Source organism: Phyllobates terribilis, unplaced genomic scaffold, assembly GCF_046119375.1.
Source record: "Phyllobates terribilis strain yellow unplaced genomic scaffold, ASM4611937v1 Scaffold_11__3_contigs__length_659146591, whole genome shotgun sequence".
NCBI lineage: Eukaryota > Metazoa > Chordata > Amphibia > Anura > Dendrobatidae > Phyllobates > Phyllobates terribilis.
Genome location: NW_027362771.1, coordinates 318,934,219 through 318,955,723, shown reverse-complemented (window position 1 = coordinate 318,955,723; position 21,505 = coordinate 318,934,219). Strand labels below are relative to the sequence as shown.

The following is a 21,505-nucleotide window of genomic DNA, read 5'->3' as shown; positions in this document are numbered from 1 at the left end:
TAGCCTACCAACCCGAGGAACTGCCGCACTTCCTTTACACTGGAGGGACTTGGCCATTCCTTAATTGCGGTGATCTTATCAGGGTCGGGAGCCACTCCATCAGCGCTCACCACGTGTCCCAGGTACTGCACCTTTGGTTTCAGGAGTTGAAACTTGGAGGGTTTCACCTTTAGGCCGTAGCTTGCCAGAGCTTCGAACACTTCCGCCAGGTGTTTCAGGTGGTCCTCATACGTCTTGGAATATACGATGACATCGTCCAGGTACAACAGGACCGTCTCAAAGTTTCTGTGGCCCAGACAACACTCCATTAATCGTTGGAAGGTTCCTGGTGCATTGCAGAGTCCGAACGGCATGCAAGTAAACTCGCTAAGTCCCATCGGGGTGGTGAATGCGGTCTTCTCCCGGTCCGCCTCTGCTACAGGAACCTGCCAGTACCCACTAGTGAGATCCAAGGTAGAGAAGAAGTTAGCAGATCTTAAAGCAGCCAAAGACTCCTCTATCCTTGGTAAGGGGTACGCATCCTTGTGTGTGATACGGTTGATTTTCCGGTAATCTACACACATCCTCATGGTGTTGTCTTTCTTTTTGACTAAGACTAGTGGAGCTGCCCAGGGGCTACAGCTATCCCTGATCACCCCAGCCTCCTTCATGTCTCTAAGCATCCCCTTGGCGTGTTGGTAGTGTGCAGGGGGTACGGGTCGATACCTCTCTTTTATGGGAGGATGGTCTCCCGTGGGGATGTGGTGTTCTACCCCCTTGACTCGCCCGAAGTCTAACGGGTGTTTACTAAACACTCTCTCGTACTCTTGAACCACCCGATAGACTCCCTGTTTCTGGTGTGAGGGAGTGGAGTCAGTACCCAAATGTAGTTGCTGACACCAGTCCTCCATTGTTTCTTTAGAGCCGTTACCTTCCTCCGGGGAAGATGGAGGCAAGGGTTCTACGGACTGTATGGAATTTTGATTGATGGTATACAATTTGGCTAGCGTGGCATACCGGGGCAGGTACACTTCCCTCTTCCCGATATTTATTATGCGAACGGGCACCCTCCCATGGCGTACATTGACCACCCCCCGTGCTGTCAAAATGGTGGGCCTACTGTCTGAGTAAACTGGTTCTACCATTGCCTGGTAATCTCTACCTCTCAGACCAATAGCTGCCCGGCACCAAATCATCATTTCACTTTTTGGGGGCATGGCAATAGGGAAAGGGTCACACATTCTTACGCTACCAATCTCACCACCGGAGAGTTCTAGCTGTTGCCGTCGCATCAGTGCCCGGATCTCTTTCTGGAGCACTCGCTGCTGGCCGGAGCTGGCGTTCTTGGCAACCTGCTGTAAAAGGAAAATCACCTCTGCAAGACAATTTTCAATTACATTAGTTCCTAGAGTTATCTTTGGGTGACTCTCGTGTTTGTCAATGTCTACAATGATCAGTCCCTGTGCTGCCAGTTCGACTCTACCGATTTTAAAGGTCACCTCTTTAAATCCAATCTGTGGCACGGGCTGACCATTGCTGGCGATGATACTCAAGTCGTCGTCAGGGTAGCGGGTGATATCCGAGTCATTCCAGTACTGCTTGAAGAGCACGTACGGGATGGTGGTGACCTGTGACCCGGTGTCCAGTAGGGCACTCATAGGAATGCCATCCAGTACCACGGGTAAGACTGGACGTCCTCCCACATATTTGTCGCGCCAGTTCGATGGGCCTGGTGATCTTTTTCCTGGGGGTTGGCCCTCTACCCCAGGTTGTGCCAGTTTAAAGGACAGTACCTTGCCATATGTCCGGGTTGATTGCAGCGGCGGCAGATGGGTCGTCCGTCCTCGTTGTATCGGTCGCTGGGTCTTCCTCTGGCCGGTGGGGTCCTCCTTGGTCGACGCCACGGGATGTCCTCCGGTCCGGATGCCAGCTGGATCTTCCCTGGAGTGGAAACCTGTAAAGACTGCACAGTTCGGGTTAGCGCAGCAACGCTTTTAGCTAGCTCTTGGACCTGATGGTGCAGGTCTGGAGCCGGGTCATTGTTCAAAGCCTGCACATCAGCTCCCACAGGCCCTGCCGACAAGGGCGCCGCCTCCTGGTGGTAAGTGGTAGTTGGGCGTCTGGGGGTCACAACGCCACCTGGTGCCGGTTCTCGAAGCACCCGGATGGCTCTGTCCTTGAACTGTGCAAATCCCAGATGAGGGTCCTGTAAGGCCATTGCCCGCAACTGGGTTCGGTGGGCATTGCAATATAAACCCTCTATAAATTGTTCAGTCAACAGCCTGTCCTCATCTCCCACGCCGTCAGGGTCGGTCTGCTTAATGGCTCTCAGGGCCTCTTGTAGGTTCAGGGCATAGTCCCTTATACTCTCATGTGCCCGCTGTTTGCACCCGTAGAATCTAAGCTTGATCTCGGCTGAGGTGCGGGTATCAAAGGTGTCCCTCAGCCGGGTTAGTATCCCTGCGACAGTCCTCCCCCCAGGTGGCCAGGACTTTACCTCCCTTTGGGCTGCTCCGGTTAATTGGGCCACCAGGATGCTCACTTTTTGCTCCTCTGTGAGGGGGTACACCTGGAAGAGGCTATCCAGCTTTTCTCTAAAGTCATGCAGGGTATGTGACTCCCCTGAGTACTGGAGTAGCCAGGCTGCCCCCGGGATATAGGGCATGGTGAAAGGCATGACCGCAACAGCGGTGGCGCTGGCGGGGGTTGAAGCGGTGAAGCTCTCCTCCGTATCCGACATCCTTCTCCCCCCTAGTGGACCGTGGCCTACCTTGCGATGATCCTCTTCCGTAGGCCGCGGCTCCGCAGTGGATCGTCAGGGTTGAGGACCTTCCGTCGCTCTCCTGTGACGTCGGCGTCTGCTGGGCTCCTTCCAGGACCTTACGCAACGTCCGGACGTGAGGCGGGGCTTCAGTTCTCGCGCGCTTTCGGAGTCCACGCCCCTCTTCTTCCCGCGCGGCGTCCTCAAGATGGCGTCCAATGGCGGGAAAACTCCACGTATGGCGGGAAGAAGGCCGAAGATGGCGCCGGATGGCGGGAAAACTCCACCGATGGCGGGAAGGAAGCGGAAGATGGCGCCGGATGGCGGGAATCTTCACCACAGGTAAGTTTGAACAGTCTTTTTCAGGCACGCAGTACCCGGTGGTTGCGGGCACAAAATCCTGCCGACTACGCCAAAAGTTGACGCGCCCCTGGGCCTGTGTCGCACTGCGTTGCGCACGCGGGAGCTTACCCGGAGCCGGATCTCTTGAGGGTTGTAGTCTCGTGGCGGTGATCCGGTCCGTGCCCAGGGAGTCAGACTAAGTGGCGCTGTATTAGCGGTAGATGTTGGACGACTACGCCACCCGTTGAGTACAGCTAAGGAGCTGCTGCTGCAGGGCAGACCGCTGAGGCCGGTGGTAGGATTGTGCAGCGTGATAGTATAACCCCCAACGGGAGGGGTATGGCCTCAGGGCAGCCGACGTGGATGATGGGGGTAGCAGGAACCACTCAGAGACGGTACGGTGTAGTTCAGGGTCTTTACTGGTGACAACGATAGACCCTCCCGGAGTACTGGCTAGCGATTGGGGCCTGGTCAGTCCTTGAGCAGATGGGATCTCCCCTGGCCAGGCGGAGTTGTAGGCCTCCCAAATTAACGATACTCTTCTGGCTACCTTGCTAGAAGCGGGTATAAGTAGCCCACGTCCCTGAGTGTACCGTGTGGTGCTCACCCGTATGGCCGGTGACTCGGGGCCTTCTAGTAGCTTCCGCTCCACGACGGCGGTGCTGGTCCCACGCGTGTGACCGTGCCTTCGGGTTTCTGGGCCAGAGGACCTGCAATCCCCTCCCGGTCGGTTTCTGCTGCTGGATAGGAGTTAGTCCCCACAGCCTCGGACTCCGGGTCCGGAGATAACTTCTCAGTCAGGGCGAGCTCTGCAGCTGCCAGCCCCTGACTCCTTGTAGTACTGCTCCCACAGAGCTCCTGATGTTCTTTCCTATATCTGCTTCTCTTCTCTGTCTCTACTTCTTCTCTACTCACTAACCCTGCCTCAGCCCTAGGTTTATATAGGGGAAGTTCTTCCCCTCCCAGGACTGGGCAGGAGGTGTGGCATGCACAGGATCCCTGACCAAGAGACCTCCCACCTGCTCTCAGACATAACATTGCCGTTACTGTGGAAACCAGACCCCTGGGGTGCCACAGATGGATCAAGGAAAGGCAGTAGATATAGTATATCTCGACTTCACAAAACATTTAATATAGTATCTCATTGTTAAGGGGACGGTTGCAAACAACTTTATTAAATAATGGAAAGCAACCGAACCCGGGTCCGCGATGCAGCCTGGTGGACTGTGGCTGAACACCTTCCGGGTGAGAAGGTAAAACAACCAACATAAATAACAATCCCTTCCGTGTTACAGCACACCGGAATGGGAATAGGGATTCGCACTATCTCCGTTAACTGCACGAGAGATGTGCGATAAATAATGTATCTGTAGTCCTGTTACAGCACAGGGACTACACAGCAGGCGCTAGGATGCGTGTGTGATACACGCCGGCGTATAAGTGCTCCCAGCCGGCGTGCTACCGGACTGAGGAGTATCTCTCCACGTGGCTTACAGGCGGTGCCGGGAATATGGCGTCTGCAGACTGCTCGGGGTGTATGGCGACCCCTTTGTCGGAGCCAGACTGGCAGATGAAGCTACCTGCCTCCCTCCATCTAAGGCTGCCTATCCCCCACTAAACCTGCCTGAATCATGCTAAAGCACACGTGGAGCCCAAACGACCAAGCGTCCACACAGCACCATCACTACTCAATGATCAGAGCCATCGCCATGTTTGTGGGCGGGCTATTTAAAGATTAAGCCCTGCCCACCATCGCACTATTGGTGACGTCACCCGCGACCAAGCAGGCTGTGCCAGGTCACCGGATCAGCTGACTCCCAAACCACCAATCACGGTCCGCCATGTCACGGGCATGCTCAGTGCAGAGAATCCTGGACTTAGGCTGCAGTAGCCCTGTTTCCCTCCGCAACCTATCCTTCATGTTGCTAGGAACAAAGACCCAAGAGACAACCTGTACATCTTGTGCACCAGCTAGGCTTTGGGACCGACAGTGATGCTGAGCAGCATCTGCCCCAGCTGGACTGGAATGGGAGACCACAGAATCCACTGATGATTCTGAACCCATTTCAGATCCAGCAAACACCTAACACTCATACCATCATTATTGAAAAATTTACCAAGCATGGGATTGACAAGGCTACAGTTAGGTGGATTCATAACTGTCTCAATGATCATACTCAAAGAGTGGTAATAAATGGTTGCACAGTCAATTGAAAGAGTGTTTCATGTGGGGTACCACAAGGCTCTGTCCTGGGCCCAGTGTTGTTCAACATTTTTATAAATGATATAGATAAGGGAACTGAAGCAAACTAATCAAATTTGCAGATGATGCAAAGCTAGGACGGATAGCTAAAACTAGAGAAGACAGAGAAAGGATTCAGAAGGATAAGCTTGAACAATGGGCAGCGACTAATAGAATGGTATTTAACAGGGAGAAATGCAAGATTCTACATCTGGGTACAAAAAGCAAAGCCACAATAAGAATTAAAATTCCCCCAAGAATTAAGAAAAAAACACATCAAAATAAGCAGCAGTATTTACCTGCTCAGATCTTCAGACCTAAATGCACCATGGGGTGCACTTGGATAGTACCGGGCAGTCCGCCTAATCTAATAGTATGGGCGTAACTAATAGGATGTAAGCCGGATACTGTGCACTACCCAAGTGTGAACAGCACCCTATGCAAGTCTTTTTGTGTGCAATTCAAATACTAAGCAGTCACCCACTCCATGAATTGGTAGGTTGTGAGTGATTGTCTCATCAGTATTTTGCATCTGTGTAGCCACCATCTTTATATGGATTTGCTGTACCCTTGTAGTGCATTTAGATCTGAAGGTCTGAGCAGGTAAATACTGCTGCTTATTTTGCTGTGTTTTTTTCTTGATTCTTGGGGGAATTTTAATTCTTCTTATTGTGGCTTTTCTTTTTGTATTTAGTGTAGGGACTCATAAGCTTGGGGACCCTTGACGAGGGTTACAAGCTTGCGTAATTTTTCCCAAAATATCGACTAATACCTCATATATTATATATATGCATCTTTCCACTTTTTATTCCAGGGTACAGCTGGGCCCATCAGTGCTGGCATTGTAAACTGGGGTGTCTGTTCCCATGGGGTGCACTTGGATAGTACCCCATGGGAGTAATAGAACTAAGCAACAGCACTTGTGAAAAAGACTTGGATATACTAATAGATTACAGACTGCAAATGAGTCAACAGTGAGATGCAGCAGCAAAAAAGGCAAACACAGTTCTGGTATGTATTAAGAGAAGCAGAGTCTAAATCACATGAAGTAATTATCCCCCTCTACTCCTCCTTGGAGTATTGTGTCCAGTTATGGGCACCACATTTTAAAAAAAGACCTTGAAAAACTGGAGCAAGTTCAGAGAAGAGCTACCAGAATGGTAAGCGGACTGCAAAGTATGTCCTATGAGGAATACTGTAGTTAAAAGATCTCGGAATGGTTAGTTTGCAAAAAAGAAGGCTAGATGTCACAGTGAGGAGGGATCATCCATATTCTCATTTGAACATGGAAACACGAGAAGCAATGGAATGAAATTGAAAGCGAGAAGATACAGATTAGATATTAGAAAAAACTTTTTGACAGTGAGGGTGATCAATGAGTGAAACAGGCTTCCACGAGAGGTGGTGAGTTCTCCTTCAGTGGAAGTCTTCAAACAGAGGCTGGACAGACATCTATCTGAGATGATTTAGTGAATCCTGCATTGAGAAGGGGGTTGGACAGGATGACCCTGGAGGTCCCTTCCAACTCTAACATCCCATGATTCTATGAGATGAGGTGTAATGGATAACAATCTTTCAAAGTCATTTTATTCAAACCCATCTGAGACCTAGCTTTCTTCTCAGAGACCCATCTTTATTATTTATAAAGAAAAAAACTTGACTGGCCAATTAGGAAGACTTTCTGAAGAAATCTGTTTACAGATTCTCTTTAATATAAGCACATGTGGCTTCAGTCTCAGGGAGAAAAAAAGATAAACTGTCCCTCTGGGTGGCTCAGTACCTGAAAGAGCTGGCATTGTGCCATCAAACGAACTATGTGGTAGTAGCATCTCAGCCTTCTGTTTGGAAAGACATCTGCAAAAGTATCAGGCAAGTTGGAAGAAATGGAGGCAGAGCAAAGTTTTAGAGGTGTTTGATGTAGAGTTTTAAAATACTTTTGAAAGTAAGATGATAAGATGCAATCTGGTCAGACAACCTTAGCCACAGAAATCTCAAAAGCATCAGTGTGTGAAAAAGCAGAAAAACTACAAAGAAAATGTCCTCAATATGAAGAGCTTCAATATAAAGAGTCAACTTTTCAGTGGACACTACCACCAGGAATTGCATTAGTGGAGATTAGTTTGAAAGGGGTCCACAAACAAACAAACAAAAGGAAATGTCAGCCTTCTGGCTAGTGAGAGGTCACTAAAGTTCTATGCTGCTCCAGAATCAATAAAAGCTTGTCCCAAAAATTAAAGATAATGAACAAGCTTGACTTTAGTGGAAGATAGAGTCAACTCCAATGTCATCCCTCATTTTTTGTCTAGGGTCTGAAGTTGCTCTGTTTGGTCTGGAGTTTAGGACATTGCAGGCATGGTTGGTCCTTTTCATCCACAATAGAGACATAGTTCTTCAGTGAGGCAACGGGATCTTTTGGCCAACGACAATTTCTTCTGGCAGGCAGATAAGGAGATGTTTCTATGTCTGTGAAGCGCTGTGGAATTAATGGCGCTATATAAATGAGTAAAATAAAATAAATAATAAATAAATGTTTCCCAAGAAGAAGGTCCCAATTACCCCAATTAAGAGGGTGGCTGTGGCAGGTGTTGAGGAGTTGGTTGTGAAACAGCAGGAGTTGGAGGCAATGCATCCATACGAACGGAGAGGTCACACATAGCCTGGACCCCCTCCCATTGGCTCACAGAAAGTTGCCTAACAAAACTGGGTAAGTTCTCCTATAAGGCAATGGTATTAATGTCGCTGCACCTTTGGAATTCATCGGTATACCTTTGATATTTTGTTAAAGTCTCTAAGTTCAGTTCTGGATGAGTAGCACAGACTGGAGAGGTTAGTGTAGTGGTATAACACATGGATCAGTGAGGACTAGGACAACAGGTTATGCAGGACGGGAGACAAACAAGTGAAGCAGGTAGCACACATGAAGTAGAGTTAGGTGTGTGGATAGAGGCGAACAGAGAGGTCACACATAGCCTGGACCCCCTCCCATTGGTTGGTACGTGTCTAAATTACATCTATATGAATGCTAGGACCGAAGGATTCCTGGCAGAACACTGCCGTGAGGACTACACTTTCTCTGTTGGCTTGTGCAATCTCTACCCCAGGCAAGTGATGCACATGCATCTAGCCTCGAATTTAGGAATGCATGTGATATAAAAGAAAATGTAGCACAGTGTAGAACAGTGGGCAGCACGGTGGCTCAGTGGTTAGCACTGCAGCCTTGCAGCGCTGAGGTCCTAGGTTCAAATCCCACCAAGGACAACATCTGCAAGGAGTTTGTATGTTCTCCCTATGTTTGTCTGGGTTTCCTCCGGTTTCCTGCCACACTCCAAAGACATACTGATAGTGAATTTAGATTGTGAGCCCCAATGGGAACAGTGCCGATAATGTCTAAAGCGCTGTGGAATTAATGGCACTATAATACTATACTATAATACTACTATAATAATAATAATACTATAAGCACTATATATACTATAAGTGAGTAAAATAAATAATGTAAGTAGTTTTTTTTTTCCTCAATGGTCTAGTTTCAGCTCACTTGGTCTTGTAAGCCCTTTTGGCTCTTTGTGTAGGGATGAGTATGAACACTCTAACATGTTTTGGGCTTGCAAGCAGTAATGCACACAGTCACCTTTCTATCATAGTCAACATTTACTTTTTTGCAATTTGTGCTACATTATCACTTTTGTGGGATTTGTCTGAACAGGTCAGTCCTTGCTCCCTGTAATCATCAATGAGCGTTGGTCACCCAAGAATATCACCATTTTATTGGTTGTCCTTCTTTGGACAAACTTTGGTAGGTACAAATCCCTACATACCGACAATTAACAAGACCGTTTTGGAGATGTACTGATGCAGTAGTCGAGTCATCACAATTTGCCACTTGTCAAAATCATTCAAATGCTTACATATCCCAATTTTTCTTGCTTCTAACATATCAACTTTAAGAACTGACTGATCACTTGCTGCCTAATGTATTCCACCCCTGAGATGATATTGATGCAAGATAATCAATGTTATTCATTTGAACTTGGAAGAGTAATGACAACAAAATATACAAAATTTAAGAGCCATAACTTTTTTATTTTTCTGTTCACATAGCTGTATGATGGCTTGTTTTTCATGGGAAAATGTGTAGCTATTAATGATATTACTCATTTTATTATTCAAATGTAATGGAAAACAGGAAAAAAATTAAACTTGCAAAAACAAATGCAATTCTGTAATTGTGTTTTGAGTTTTGATGTTATGGTGTTCTTTGTGCTGTAAAAATGACCTGGGAACATGATTCTACAGGTCAGTAAGAATATGTTAATACCAAGCTTGTATATATATAATTTTTTTAAGTGGTGAAAATTTTGAAGGAAATTCGCAAAAAAAAAAAATTCACTTGTGTTGCCATTTTCTAAGTACTGTAACATTTTCATTTTTTGGTCCATGGAGTTGTGCGAGAACTTGTTTTTTTGAGCCCTGAGCTGATGTTTTTATTTTTACCGTTTTCGGGTAGATATGATGTTTTCATCGCTTCTTTGTATAATTTTTTTACGGTATTGCAGTGACCAAAAATTGCCATTCTGGCGTTTTGATATATTTTCTTCTAATGCTGTTTACCGATAAGATTTATTAATTTTATGTTTTGATAGATCAGACTTTTACGGACGTGGAGATACCAATATGTTTATTTATTCATTTTTTATTATTAATGAGGGAAAAGGGAGGGGATTCAATTTTTATATATTTTTTTACTTTATTTTTTTTAGTGCCCCCAATCAACTTGAACTATATTCTGTAATAGTGCAGCATTGCAGTATATAGTAAAAATCACAGTCTCCTTTGAATGCCATAGACTGGTCTTCATAGGAATACCAGCATGTCAGTCACGGGGGTTGTCACCAGACCCAAGTGCCATACCTACGCCTTGGCACCATGCAATACAATAACGGGGGGCAATGACTGCTTGGAATGTTGCGCCCCAGGCTGCTTGCTGTAAATGCCGCTGTCAGAAATTGACAGCACTTAAAAGGAGTTAACAGCAGTGGACAGCACTCAGCTTAGAGGCAGATGATGACTGGCTAGCACAGCTATCATCTGCCAGCAATAATGCAGGCTCAGCTTCCGAGACTGCTTCAAAGACAGGGACCCGAAACATGAAATAATAGCATGTAATATGTCAGAAAGGGGTTAAATAACTGTACTGTGTAGATTACCTCATGCGTTAGAACGTGTGACATAACTGTTATCTCTAGATCAAACAACCCTTATTTTCTGAGTAATTATAGCACCCAAAGAAGATCCAAATAAATGAGAAAAGAGGCAAACTTAACCTTACCTGCAAAATCCTGGAGATTTCACATGCTCTTACTCCACTTGCAGCCAGTTCTATTATCTTTTTCCTTTTACAAGTTGGGAGAGGTCGACCATTTACAAACATCCCACCTAGTTGGTTCATACTGCTTACACCTAGAAAATATATTGTGGAGAGGTTTGCAAAACTCTAAATTATAACAAGGTATGTCTCAGAAATGTTTATTTCTTAGTACAAAGATATCCATCCTGTATTCCTAACAAAGCAATGTATTGGCTCACTTTTATCAGTATCAGAATTGCATAGACATAAGTGATTTAAGTGTGTCTAAGCTATTTATGATACAATTCTACATTTCCTCTGCAGAAGCTTGTCATTTCCACTGGTCCACAATGAGACATTTTTAAAATGCCATACACTGAAAAAAGGTAATGCTTACTGATTCGAGGTTAAAATATCAGTTCACTGCTACATACAGATATACAAGTGTACCATAAAAATTGCATAGTAGTAAAATACTGATGATCATCCATCCATACAGCTATCATCCACAAGTCACACAATTATGTGTGGAGCACTATTCTGGTTAAAGGAGTTCTCCAAGAAATGTAATATAATGAATGAAATAAATAATACACATTTAAATATTGAACATTTTTCTAAATATCTTAATTTATCAGAAAGGTATCCTTTATCTACAGGATTCTGTCAGGATTTTAAACATGGCAACTGCCAGGACATGCAGCAAGATGGGCAGCGTGAAGCACGAGATAGACACATGACAATTTTCAGACTGACAGAGATGGATTTTCATTCTCAGCTAAAGAAAGGTGTTTATCTTCTCCTTTACTTCGGCTCCACTCAGTGTCCTGTCAGGTTGACTGAACAGAGGAATGAAAGTTTACGATGCCTAACAGGAGCTACTCTGACATAACCTCTGTCTCGTGCTTCCCACAGCCCGTCCTACTGCGTGTCCTCTGAAATCTAGGACGGGTTGTGATTGATGGCAGATGCAGTCTTGGAATCCTGACAGAGTGTAGTAAATAAATCATACCCTTTTACTATATAAAGGTATTTAGAAAAATGTTTAATATTTAAATGTGTATTATTTATTTATTTTGGTACATAAATTCCACAGTCGGACTGTGGAATGCCCGACCACAAGAGGTAGTAATGGCAGACACTATAACAGCTTTCAAAAAAGGGCTGGATGATTTCCTCAGTACACATAACATTGTGGGTTACAGTTAGATTGGGCAAAATGTTACACCTATAGTAATACATTTAATACGATAATAGTAATTAAATAACTAGTATCATAATTAGGTTTGATCCAGGGTTCTTGGACTGATCGCCTTTTCTTGGGGTCAAGAAGGAATTTTTCCACGTGATGCAAATTGGCTGAATGTGTCCTGGGGTTTTTGCCTTTTTCTGGATTAACAGATTTAGGCATAGGGATTTTAGTAATACCATTATTAGAATCATAAGAGTAATACAAAATATAAAACTAATCAAAAGAATTATAAATGGGTTCATTTTTAATTGTAATAGTGCAGCAATAATGAAAATGGTAATAATATATTTGTGAGGCCTAGTCCCAGTAAGTTAGTATGTTAGTGTAGGGAGTACAATTCGGGGAGAAACGTTGAACTGGATGGACCTAGGTCTTTATTCAACCTACTTTACTACTATGTTACATTTCTCAAAGAGCCCCTTTAACATCCCAATAATTACCGTAAGCAAAGATACTAATTCTCAGGGACTATCTGTTGAGTTCCTTTGTGTATTATAATTACTAAGGATTGATTCTGGAGCAGAAAGATATTAAGCAGATCAAGAAAACAGTCATTCTTATTTCACGTATTATTTCAATGACTTTCTTGCACAAAAATAAAACTTTAAGACATTTGCAACCTTGTTCTCTGTTATATGTCTGTGTGGTGAAGGTTTTATTTCTAAGCTGTAAATTCACTATGACTAATGTGTCATTGATTATAGATACAGGACTTCAATTATTGCAAGGCTGTGTCTTTCTTATGACAAACAGTGATAAATAAACACTTTCCTACATCTTTTTCTAAGGTTTATTTCAGTAATCAGTTGATAAGAATTCTTAAGGAGAACCTGTCTGCAGGATCAGTTGATAAGAATTCTTAAGGAGAACCTGTCTGCAGGATCAGTTGATAAGAATTCTTAAGGAGAACCTGTCTGCAGGATTTACCCCTATAATGTGCCACCAGCGCAATACCAAACTGTTAGTAATTATTCCTTGTATATACTCTTAATATGGGCAACTGATATTTAGCAACTATAGGGGCTTCTAATTTAGTGATTTTTAATATCTCCTTAGGATCAGACAAGAATTACAAATATACAGTACTGTGTTTTAGGCAGATGTGGCAAAAATGCTGCCAAGTAAGAATGCTTTCAAAAATAGAAATATTCGTTTCTATTTTTATAGTTTAGTTTTGAGGAATTGCTAAATAAACTGCATGAATTTCATACACTTAATTGGATTTCTTCAAACATTCAGCAGCGCAGCAAACACATCCGTGTTTTCTCTCTTCTATATGCCAATGGTTTATTTTTATCAATTAACAAAACGCAAAACGAATGAAAAAAAAAGAGAAATCTAAATCAAATCACTATTTAGTGTGAACCTTTGCCTTCAAAATAGCATCAAAGCATCAATTCTTCTAGGTACAATTGCACAAAGTCAGGAATTTTGTAGGATTATAGTCATTTGTATGAGTAACCAATAATACCAAACTGGTGACACCATAACCATCATTATTTTCATATGTTGGTTGAAACAAAGTCATTAACAGAAACAGAAATAGCTAAGAGGCTTAACACTTGGTGAAGAACAAACAACCTCTGCTATAACAATGGAGTTATGGAAGACCGTTTCAGGTCTCATGTCATATTCCATGACAAGACTGAGTACAGAAGTGAGACTAAAGGTAGTTACACTGCATCAGCAAGGTCTCCCCCAGGCAAAGATTTCAAAGCAGACTGGGGTTTCACGATGTGCTGTTCAAACGCTTTCGAAGAAGCACCAAGAAATGAGCAACATGGAGGATGTAGTGGTTGGCCAAGGAAACTTAGTGCAGCAGATAAAGACACATCAAGCTTACTTCCCTTCGAAATGAAAAGATGTGTAGAAGTGTTATCAGCTCAGAATAGTGGCGTACATAGAAACTATGGGGCTCCATAGCAAAAGTCCTAAATGGGCCCCTCCCTTCCCTCTCCGTGGAGTAGGCTGGGTCACGGCGTCACACCGCCCAGTCAATCAGGGGGTTGTGTGCGACTGGTTCACGCCTGGGTGAATCAAGGAAATCTGGAAGCTGACGTGACATCAGTGAACATCAGCCGCAGCAGCAGACGGGGTCAGAAGGTGCGGACTGAGCGAGCAGCGGTAGAGCAACTCACAGGCACATTTGGCAACTAGAGGTGGTTACGGGCCACAGCATGTTAATTCATGTAGTGAAGACGCTAAACACTGCTGCGTAGTTTCACCCATAGCCAGTCATTAGTTGCGATAAATCCGTTTAGTTCCCTAAACACAGGCAAATTTAAGAGCTTGATCAGAACGCAGCTTTTTGGACACAGCGAAAATACACTGCGTCCAAAACGCTGCTATTCCTGATCGCGGGCATGTACACACTTTTAAACAAGATTTTTTTTCTTGCTAAAAATTGGGTCTTATAGCCATAAAAGTACATTCTATACAAAAAAAAAACTATAATAGGGTTGTGAAAAATAATGAAAATAATGCACACAGGCAGCAATATATATGTGTCACCCCAGGCCTGGATGCCACAAATATTAAAGGCTGTGTCTGAGAGCAGGAGGGAGGTTCCCTGGTCAGGGACCATTAGCATGCAGCACCTCCTGTCCCAGGCCAGTAGGGGGAGCAGGCTGCCCCTATAAAAGCTGGCACTGGGGCAGGGTTAGAGAGACCAGAACCCACTTCTGAAGTGTCCAGAAGGGTTCTCAGAGAAGAGGGACAGGTCAGCAGCAGCTGAGGAGTCCGTGAGGCAGAGGAGAGACTGCGAGTCAGGGACAGAGGCGACGAGAGCCGGTCCTGGCTGAGAGAAGCCCAAAACTGGACATTGGGGTCCGAGGCTGTCAGGGTTGCAAGCCCAGCAGCAGAGAACCAACCCGCGAGGGATTTCAGGTCCCTTGGCCTAATAAGCCTGGAGGCTCCGCCACACAGAGGGACCAGTACAGCAAGGAGAAGCAAAAGGTACTCAAGGCCCGAGTCGCAAGCCATACAGGCGAAGTACACGGCCAGCTCAGGGACGTGGGCTATTACACCACGAAAAGGGGGATAGTCAGTGGGGCTCGCCCGAATGCTCTCAGATACCCAGGCCCATTCCTAACCGGTACTCCTGTTGGGTCAGTAATAACATCTGCACTAAAGACCCTGGACAGTTTGGAGCGGACTCTGAACTCTTACTATTGCGGCCTGCACTATCACAGCCAGCATTCACCTACTCTGCCCTGAAGCTACACTCTTCCCGTGGGGAGTTATCCTACCCCTGTGCTGCTCACCAACACCAGCCTCAGCGGTCTGCCTTGCAGCGGCGGTCATCCCTGACCGCAATCCACGGGTGGCGTAGTCGGACATTCCAAAACACTGATAAATAGACTGCCACAGCATTTGGTCTGACCACCCTGAGCCACGGGATCGGGTTGCCACTACTACCCCCAGCATCGCACAGAAGCCCGGTTCCGGGTGCCCCACGGCCCAGGGGGTGAGTCATATACTCCCCCTTATAGTTTGCAGATCTCCAGTGCCATGTCTCTGATGCTTCTATTTACATGGGCTGCAGATGGCACAACCTGGATAACGTATGTGTCTTTTGCAGCTTGTCAGTGGTATACGGCTCAAGACCATGAAGCCAGTGATTGGCTGGAGATGTCACATGGGGCATCTGGGCTGAGACGCCTTCAGCTATTGTAGACAAAAGCATCAGGGAATGTGACGCTAAGGGCCCACGATGCAGATTTGAAGCAGAAATTTCCTCAGCATTTCTGCATCTCCCTGGCAGAAAAAAAGCATGCGGATTGTACATGCGTTTTTTCAGCATTTTTACATGCGTTTATGCATGCGTTTTTTCAAGCGTTTTTCCAAGCGATTTTGAGCATCACTTGGAAAAGGGCTTGACAAGTTGGTCACACAATATAAATCCATGCAACTGGCATGGACTTAGATTGTGTGACCAACTTAGGGGAAATTTCTACTATCAAATGCTGCATCTAAAGTAAAAAAAAGAATTAAAAAGTAAAAAGAAATAAAAACCTTATATTCACCTCTCTGGCGGTCCCCGGTTTCCTCCCGGCCGCATCCTCTCACCTCAGCGTCCCAGAGTGTACTGGCAGGACCTGCGGTGACGTCATTTAGTCAGCTGATGGTCACGCGACCATGAGCTGGCTAAATGATGTCACCGCAGGTCCTGTCAGTACACCGCGGGACGCCAAGGAGAGAGGACGCGGCCGGGAGCCGCCGGAGAGGTGTGTATGGATTTTTTTTTTTTATTTTTTACTTTATAATTCTTTTTTAACTTGCAGGTACCATGGCACCCGAGTTGGAGGAGAGTCTCCTCTTCTCCTGACCGAGGTGCCATCCGCGCATTTAACCGCATAACATCCGCATGTATACATGCGGATATTATGCGGTTCAATGCAAGTCAATGGGCGTGATTTCACCGCGAAATTGCACCCTAATTGGTTGTGCCGCGGATTTTTCCACAATGATAATTTGCAGCGGAAATTTCCACAGCATGTGCACAGCACATGCGGATTGTCATTGGGATACATCCCAGACCTCTTAACAAGCGATTTTAATGTATTTCTGCGGAGGAAATGCCGCAGCGGAAACACATTAAATCCGCATCGTGAGCACACAGCCTAAAGCTGCCAGGAGTTAGGAAGATCAGTATCTATATGTTTACTAAAGGAATTGTCCAAGCAAAAGGGGCTCATTACCTGGAGGCCAGATTCTGTAAAAATAACAAAATAAATCATAGTCAGCTACTGTCCCCCTGCTGGACTCAGTGTAGGCTGCCCTATGGTCTGCGCCTACATTGTCACCGTTCTTCCAGACACACAACTGCTGCAGCTATTGAGGCATGCACTTCAGGTTACCTGACCGCTCTGGCCTATCACAAGCTGTGGAGGTCGTGCGTCTGGCAGAATGGTCACATTATTGCTGCTGGTGCTGCTCAAAGATCAATCTGGACCGGATCCAGGAGGGTGACTGCAGGTGAGTAGGATTAATTTTGTTGTTTTTATTTTTACAAGATCTAACCCCCCATGAGAACCTTTTACCAGATAATCTCTTTAATGTTCATGTATTACTGCCGGGGTGCAGCGCTTACATTATTTTGGAAAACTCCTTTAAAGGGAACTTGACAGCTGATACCCATCATCCACGGGCAGCAAGTATCAGGCACAGATTGTATGATCTCAGCCAGGAATGTGTGACTCTGAAAAGCTGCAGCATTTCAGAGAAGAACATAATTAAAAGCTGTTGGGGACTGAGCCACACAGTGGATAAATCGGACAGACATGACCCGGCGGCTTCTACCCACTGCTCTCAGTGACTGACATGTCTACAGTATTACTGCATAAGCGATTAGAGACAGACCTGTCAGTCACTAGCAGCGGGTGGGAGAAGCCACCGGGTCAGGTCTGTCCAACTAGTCCACCGTGTGGCTCGTTCCATGCTTTTAAAGTATGTTTTTATCTGAAACACCGCCGCATTTCAGAGTAAAACATTACTGGCTGAGATCATCCAGCTGGTGACTGTGGATGGAGCAGCGTGTATGATGTGTGAGGTTCACCTTAGGCAGCGCTCTACAACACAGGTGGGTACAGAACAGGGACAGATTCTCCAGAGGAAATACCACAGCCATCATTAAAGAGGTTGTCAACTACTATACAGGATGCCCATATCAATTCAAACGGTGGAGATAAGTGTTTCTGTAAATACCTTGTGTGGTTTTTATTGCCTGTGAGCGGCGCTATCGCTGACCACTCGCCAGGCATCACGTGACCCCGGCTGCAGCCGGCTTTGACATCCGCTGTTGTCACATCAAGTTCCGGCTGCAGCCGGGCCGTGACCCAGTGACACACTCCCCCCTGATTGATGGGGTGTGGGCGGGGTATCACCGCATGTCACAGCCCAGCATCCAGCGCCCGATTTCCCTCTTCCCTACATTCATGCTGGGTTGTGACATGCGGTGAAACCCCACCCACAGCCCATCAATCAGGGGGGAGCGCGTCACTGGGTCACGCCCGTCTGCAGCCGGAACTTGAAGTGACATCAGCAGATGCCAGAGTCGGCTGCAGCCGGGGTCACGTGATGCCGTAACAACAACCGCATGGGAGCACTGGGACCGCGAATGCTGACACTACTGGAACTGTGCCGGCATGGGAGGTGAGTACAAGCTTTATTACTTTGCCGGGGGCAAACATTTAGTTCAAGAAGCGGTTGTCCTAGTAGTGGCCAACCCCTTTAAATGTATTTATTCTCCTATATGTTCACATGTGGCACTTCAGCCCCACCACACAGGGTCTTTCTCAAACTTGTAATGGAGCTGAAATGCCACATATGAACCCATGAGAATACATGGATGTACCTCAGATAAATACACGTACATTACATACAGTACATATATCTTCACAAATACATAGACATGACATATTTCAAATCTCTATACAAACATATTAGACATAGATACATGTGTATATATATATATATATATATATATATATATATATATATACAGTACAGACCAAAAGTTTGGACACACCTTCTCATTTAAAGATTTTTCTGCATTTTCATGACTATGAAAATTGTACATTCACACTGAAGGCATCAAAACTATGAATTAACACATGTGGAATTATATACTTAACAAAAAAGTGTGAAACAACTGAAAATATGTCTTATATTCTAGGTTCTTCAAAGTAGCCACCTTTTGCTTTGATGACTGCTTTGCACACTCTTGGCATTCTCTTGATGAGCTTCAAGAGGTAGTCACCAGAAATGGTCTTCCAACAATCTTGAAGGAGTTCCCAGAGATGCTTAGCACTTGTTGGCCCTTTTGCCTTCACTCTGGGTGTCCAGCTCACCCCAAACCATCTCGATTGGGTTCAGGTCTGGTGACTGTGGAGGCCAGGTCATCTGGCGTAGCACCCCATCACTCTCCTTCTTGGTCAAATAGCCCTTACACAGCCTGGAGGTGTGTTTGGGGTCATTGTCCTGTTGAAAAATAAATGATGGTCCAACTAAACGCAAACCGGATGGAATAGCTTGCCGCTGCAAGATGCGGTGGTAGCCATGCTGGTTCAGTATGCCTTCAATTTTGAATAAATCCCCAACAGTGTCACCAGAAAAGCACCCCCACACCATCACACCTCCTCCTCCATGCTTCACGGTGGGAACCAGGCATGTAGAGTCCATCCGTTCATCTTTTCTGTGCATAAAAACAAGGTGGTTGGAACCAAAGATCTCAAATGTTGACTCATCAGACCAAAGCACAGATTTCGACTGGTCTAATGTCCATTCCTTGTGATCTTTAGCCCAAACAAGTCTCTTCTGCTTGTTGCCTGACCTTATCAGTGGTTTCCTAGCAGCTATTACATCAAGAGAGCTCTGCAGTCGGGTCCCAGGAGGAGGGGAGGACAGAGAATATAGAATTACAGGCTTCAGAGAGAAGAAGCTGCTGAATTCATCATGTGCAATAATCTGCAGGGTGGGTAAGTCCATGCTGATATGTGGGTGTATATATATACCTTCTCATTTAAAGATTTTTCTGTATTTTCATGACTATGAAAATTGTACATTCACACTGAAGGCATCAAAACTATGAATTAACACATGTGGAATTGTGAGTGTATGTGTGTGTGTATGTGTATGTATGTATGTGTGTGCAGGCAGATATCATTGTGTGATGTCTGTTTATATGTATTTTTGTGCTTCAAATGTGTTTATGCATGTATGTATATGTCTGTATATGTTTGTGTGTGTGCGTGACTGCGTGCGTGACTGCGTGAGTGACTGTGTGCGGCCTCCTGCTGAGTATAGATGGTGCCGTGCGGCCTCCTGCTGTCTCTGGGGGGGGCGCCGTGCGGCCTCCCGCTGTGTATAGATGGCACCATGCGGCTCCCTGCTGTGTATAGATGGCACCGTGCGGCCTCCCGCTGTGTATAGATGGCTCCGTGCGGCCTCCCGCTGTGTATAGATGGCTCCGTGCGGCCTCCCGCTGTGTATAGATGGCTCCGTGCGGCCTCCTGCTGTGTATAGATGGCGCCGTGCGGCCTCCCGCTGTGTATAGATGGCTACTTGTGCTCAATATTGAGTCATGCAATTAATGTAAGGCTATGTGCCCACGATGAAGAAATGCTCCGGATTTTTTTTTGAGCGTTTCTGCATCTCCCTGGCAGAAAAAAACGCATGCAGATTGTACATGCGGATTGTACATGCGTTTTTCCTGCCAGGGACATGCGGATGTGAAGCGTTCTTCACTTGCATTTCCGCATGCGGGTTGACAAGCGCTTTCCAAGCGATTTTAGCATCACTTGGAAAGTGCTTGACAACTTGGTCACACTATATAAATCCATGCAACCAGCATGGATTTATACAGTGTGACTGTAAAAGAATGGTAAAAAATAAATATATACTTACCTTCTGATGGCCTGCCAACGTCAGCGGTCGCGTGACCCGTCACATGACTAAATGACATCACGGCAGGTCCTTTTCAGACCATCGCGAGCTGCCGGCAAGCCAGGACGCATCGGGTAAAGACACCGGGGGCCATCAGAAGGTAAGTATAATATTTATTTTTTATTTTATTCTTTTTTTTACAGGTTCTATGGTACCCGGGTCCGGAGGAGAGTCTCCTCTTCTCCAAACCCGGGTACCATCCGCACATTGAAATGCGTGGATTCTGCATGTACAGATGCAGTGATGCGGATTCCATGTGTTCCAATGCAAGTCAATGGCGGCAAAAGCGCCGCGATTCCGCAAAATAATTGTTAGTGCTGCGGATTTTTCCGCAATGATAATCCGCAGCGGAAATTTCCGCAGCATGTGCACAGCACATGCGGATTATCATTGGGGAACATGGCAGACCTTCTACAAAGCGTTTTTTAAGCGTTTCTGCAGCGGAATTGCCGCTGCAGAAACGCTTAAAAAATGCGTAGTGGGCAGACAGCCTAAAAAAAATTATTATAATTAATATTGTGCCAAATTAATTTCACGTGAACTATCACATGATCTATCACAGGGGATCTTGTGACATGTCACATGATACATCAGGTGTGTGTGTGTGTGGGGGGGGGGGCCCGCGCCTTCTAAACTGGCCGGGGCCCTTGCTACTCTTAATCCACCCCTACCTGGTTCCCACCGTGAAGCATGGAGGAGGAGGTGTGATGGTGTGGGGGTGCTTTGCTGGTGACACTGTTAGGGATTTATTCAAAATTGAAGGCATACTGAACCAGCATGGCTACCACAGCATCTTGCAGCAGCATGCTATTCCATCCGGTTTGCTTTTAGATGGACCATCATTTATTTTTAAACAGGACAATGACCCCAAACACACCTCCAGGCTGTGTAAGGGCTATTTGACCAAGAAGGAGAGTGATGGGGTGCTACGCCAGATGACCTGGCCTCCACAGTCACCAGACCTGAACCCAATCGAGATGGTTTGGGGTGAGCTGGACCGCAGAGTGAAAGCAAAAGGGCCAACAAGTGCTAAGCATCTCTGGGAACTCCTTCAAGATTGTTGGAAGACCATTTCCGGTGACTACCTCTTGAAGCTCATCAAGAGAATGCCAAGAGTGGTCACATTAATTGATTTGA

The 21,505-nt window shown here is 45.7% G+C and overlaps 1 protein-coding gene across 1 annotated transcript in view; it reads right to left on the bottom strand.

The window, feature by feature from the left end:
- Positions 1-21,505, bottom strand: part of PAX4 (paired box 4) — a 183,127-nt gene that overhangs the window by 136,507 nt on the left and 25,115 nt on the right. The window contains 1 exon segment of the mRNA XM_073650761.1: positions 10,654-10,784. Within this exon segment, the coding sequence (XP_073506862.1) occupies positions 10,654-10,784 (131 nt within the window).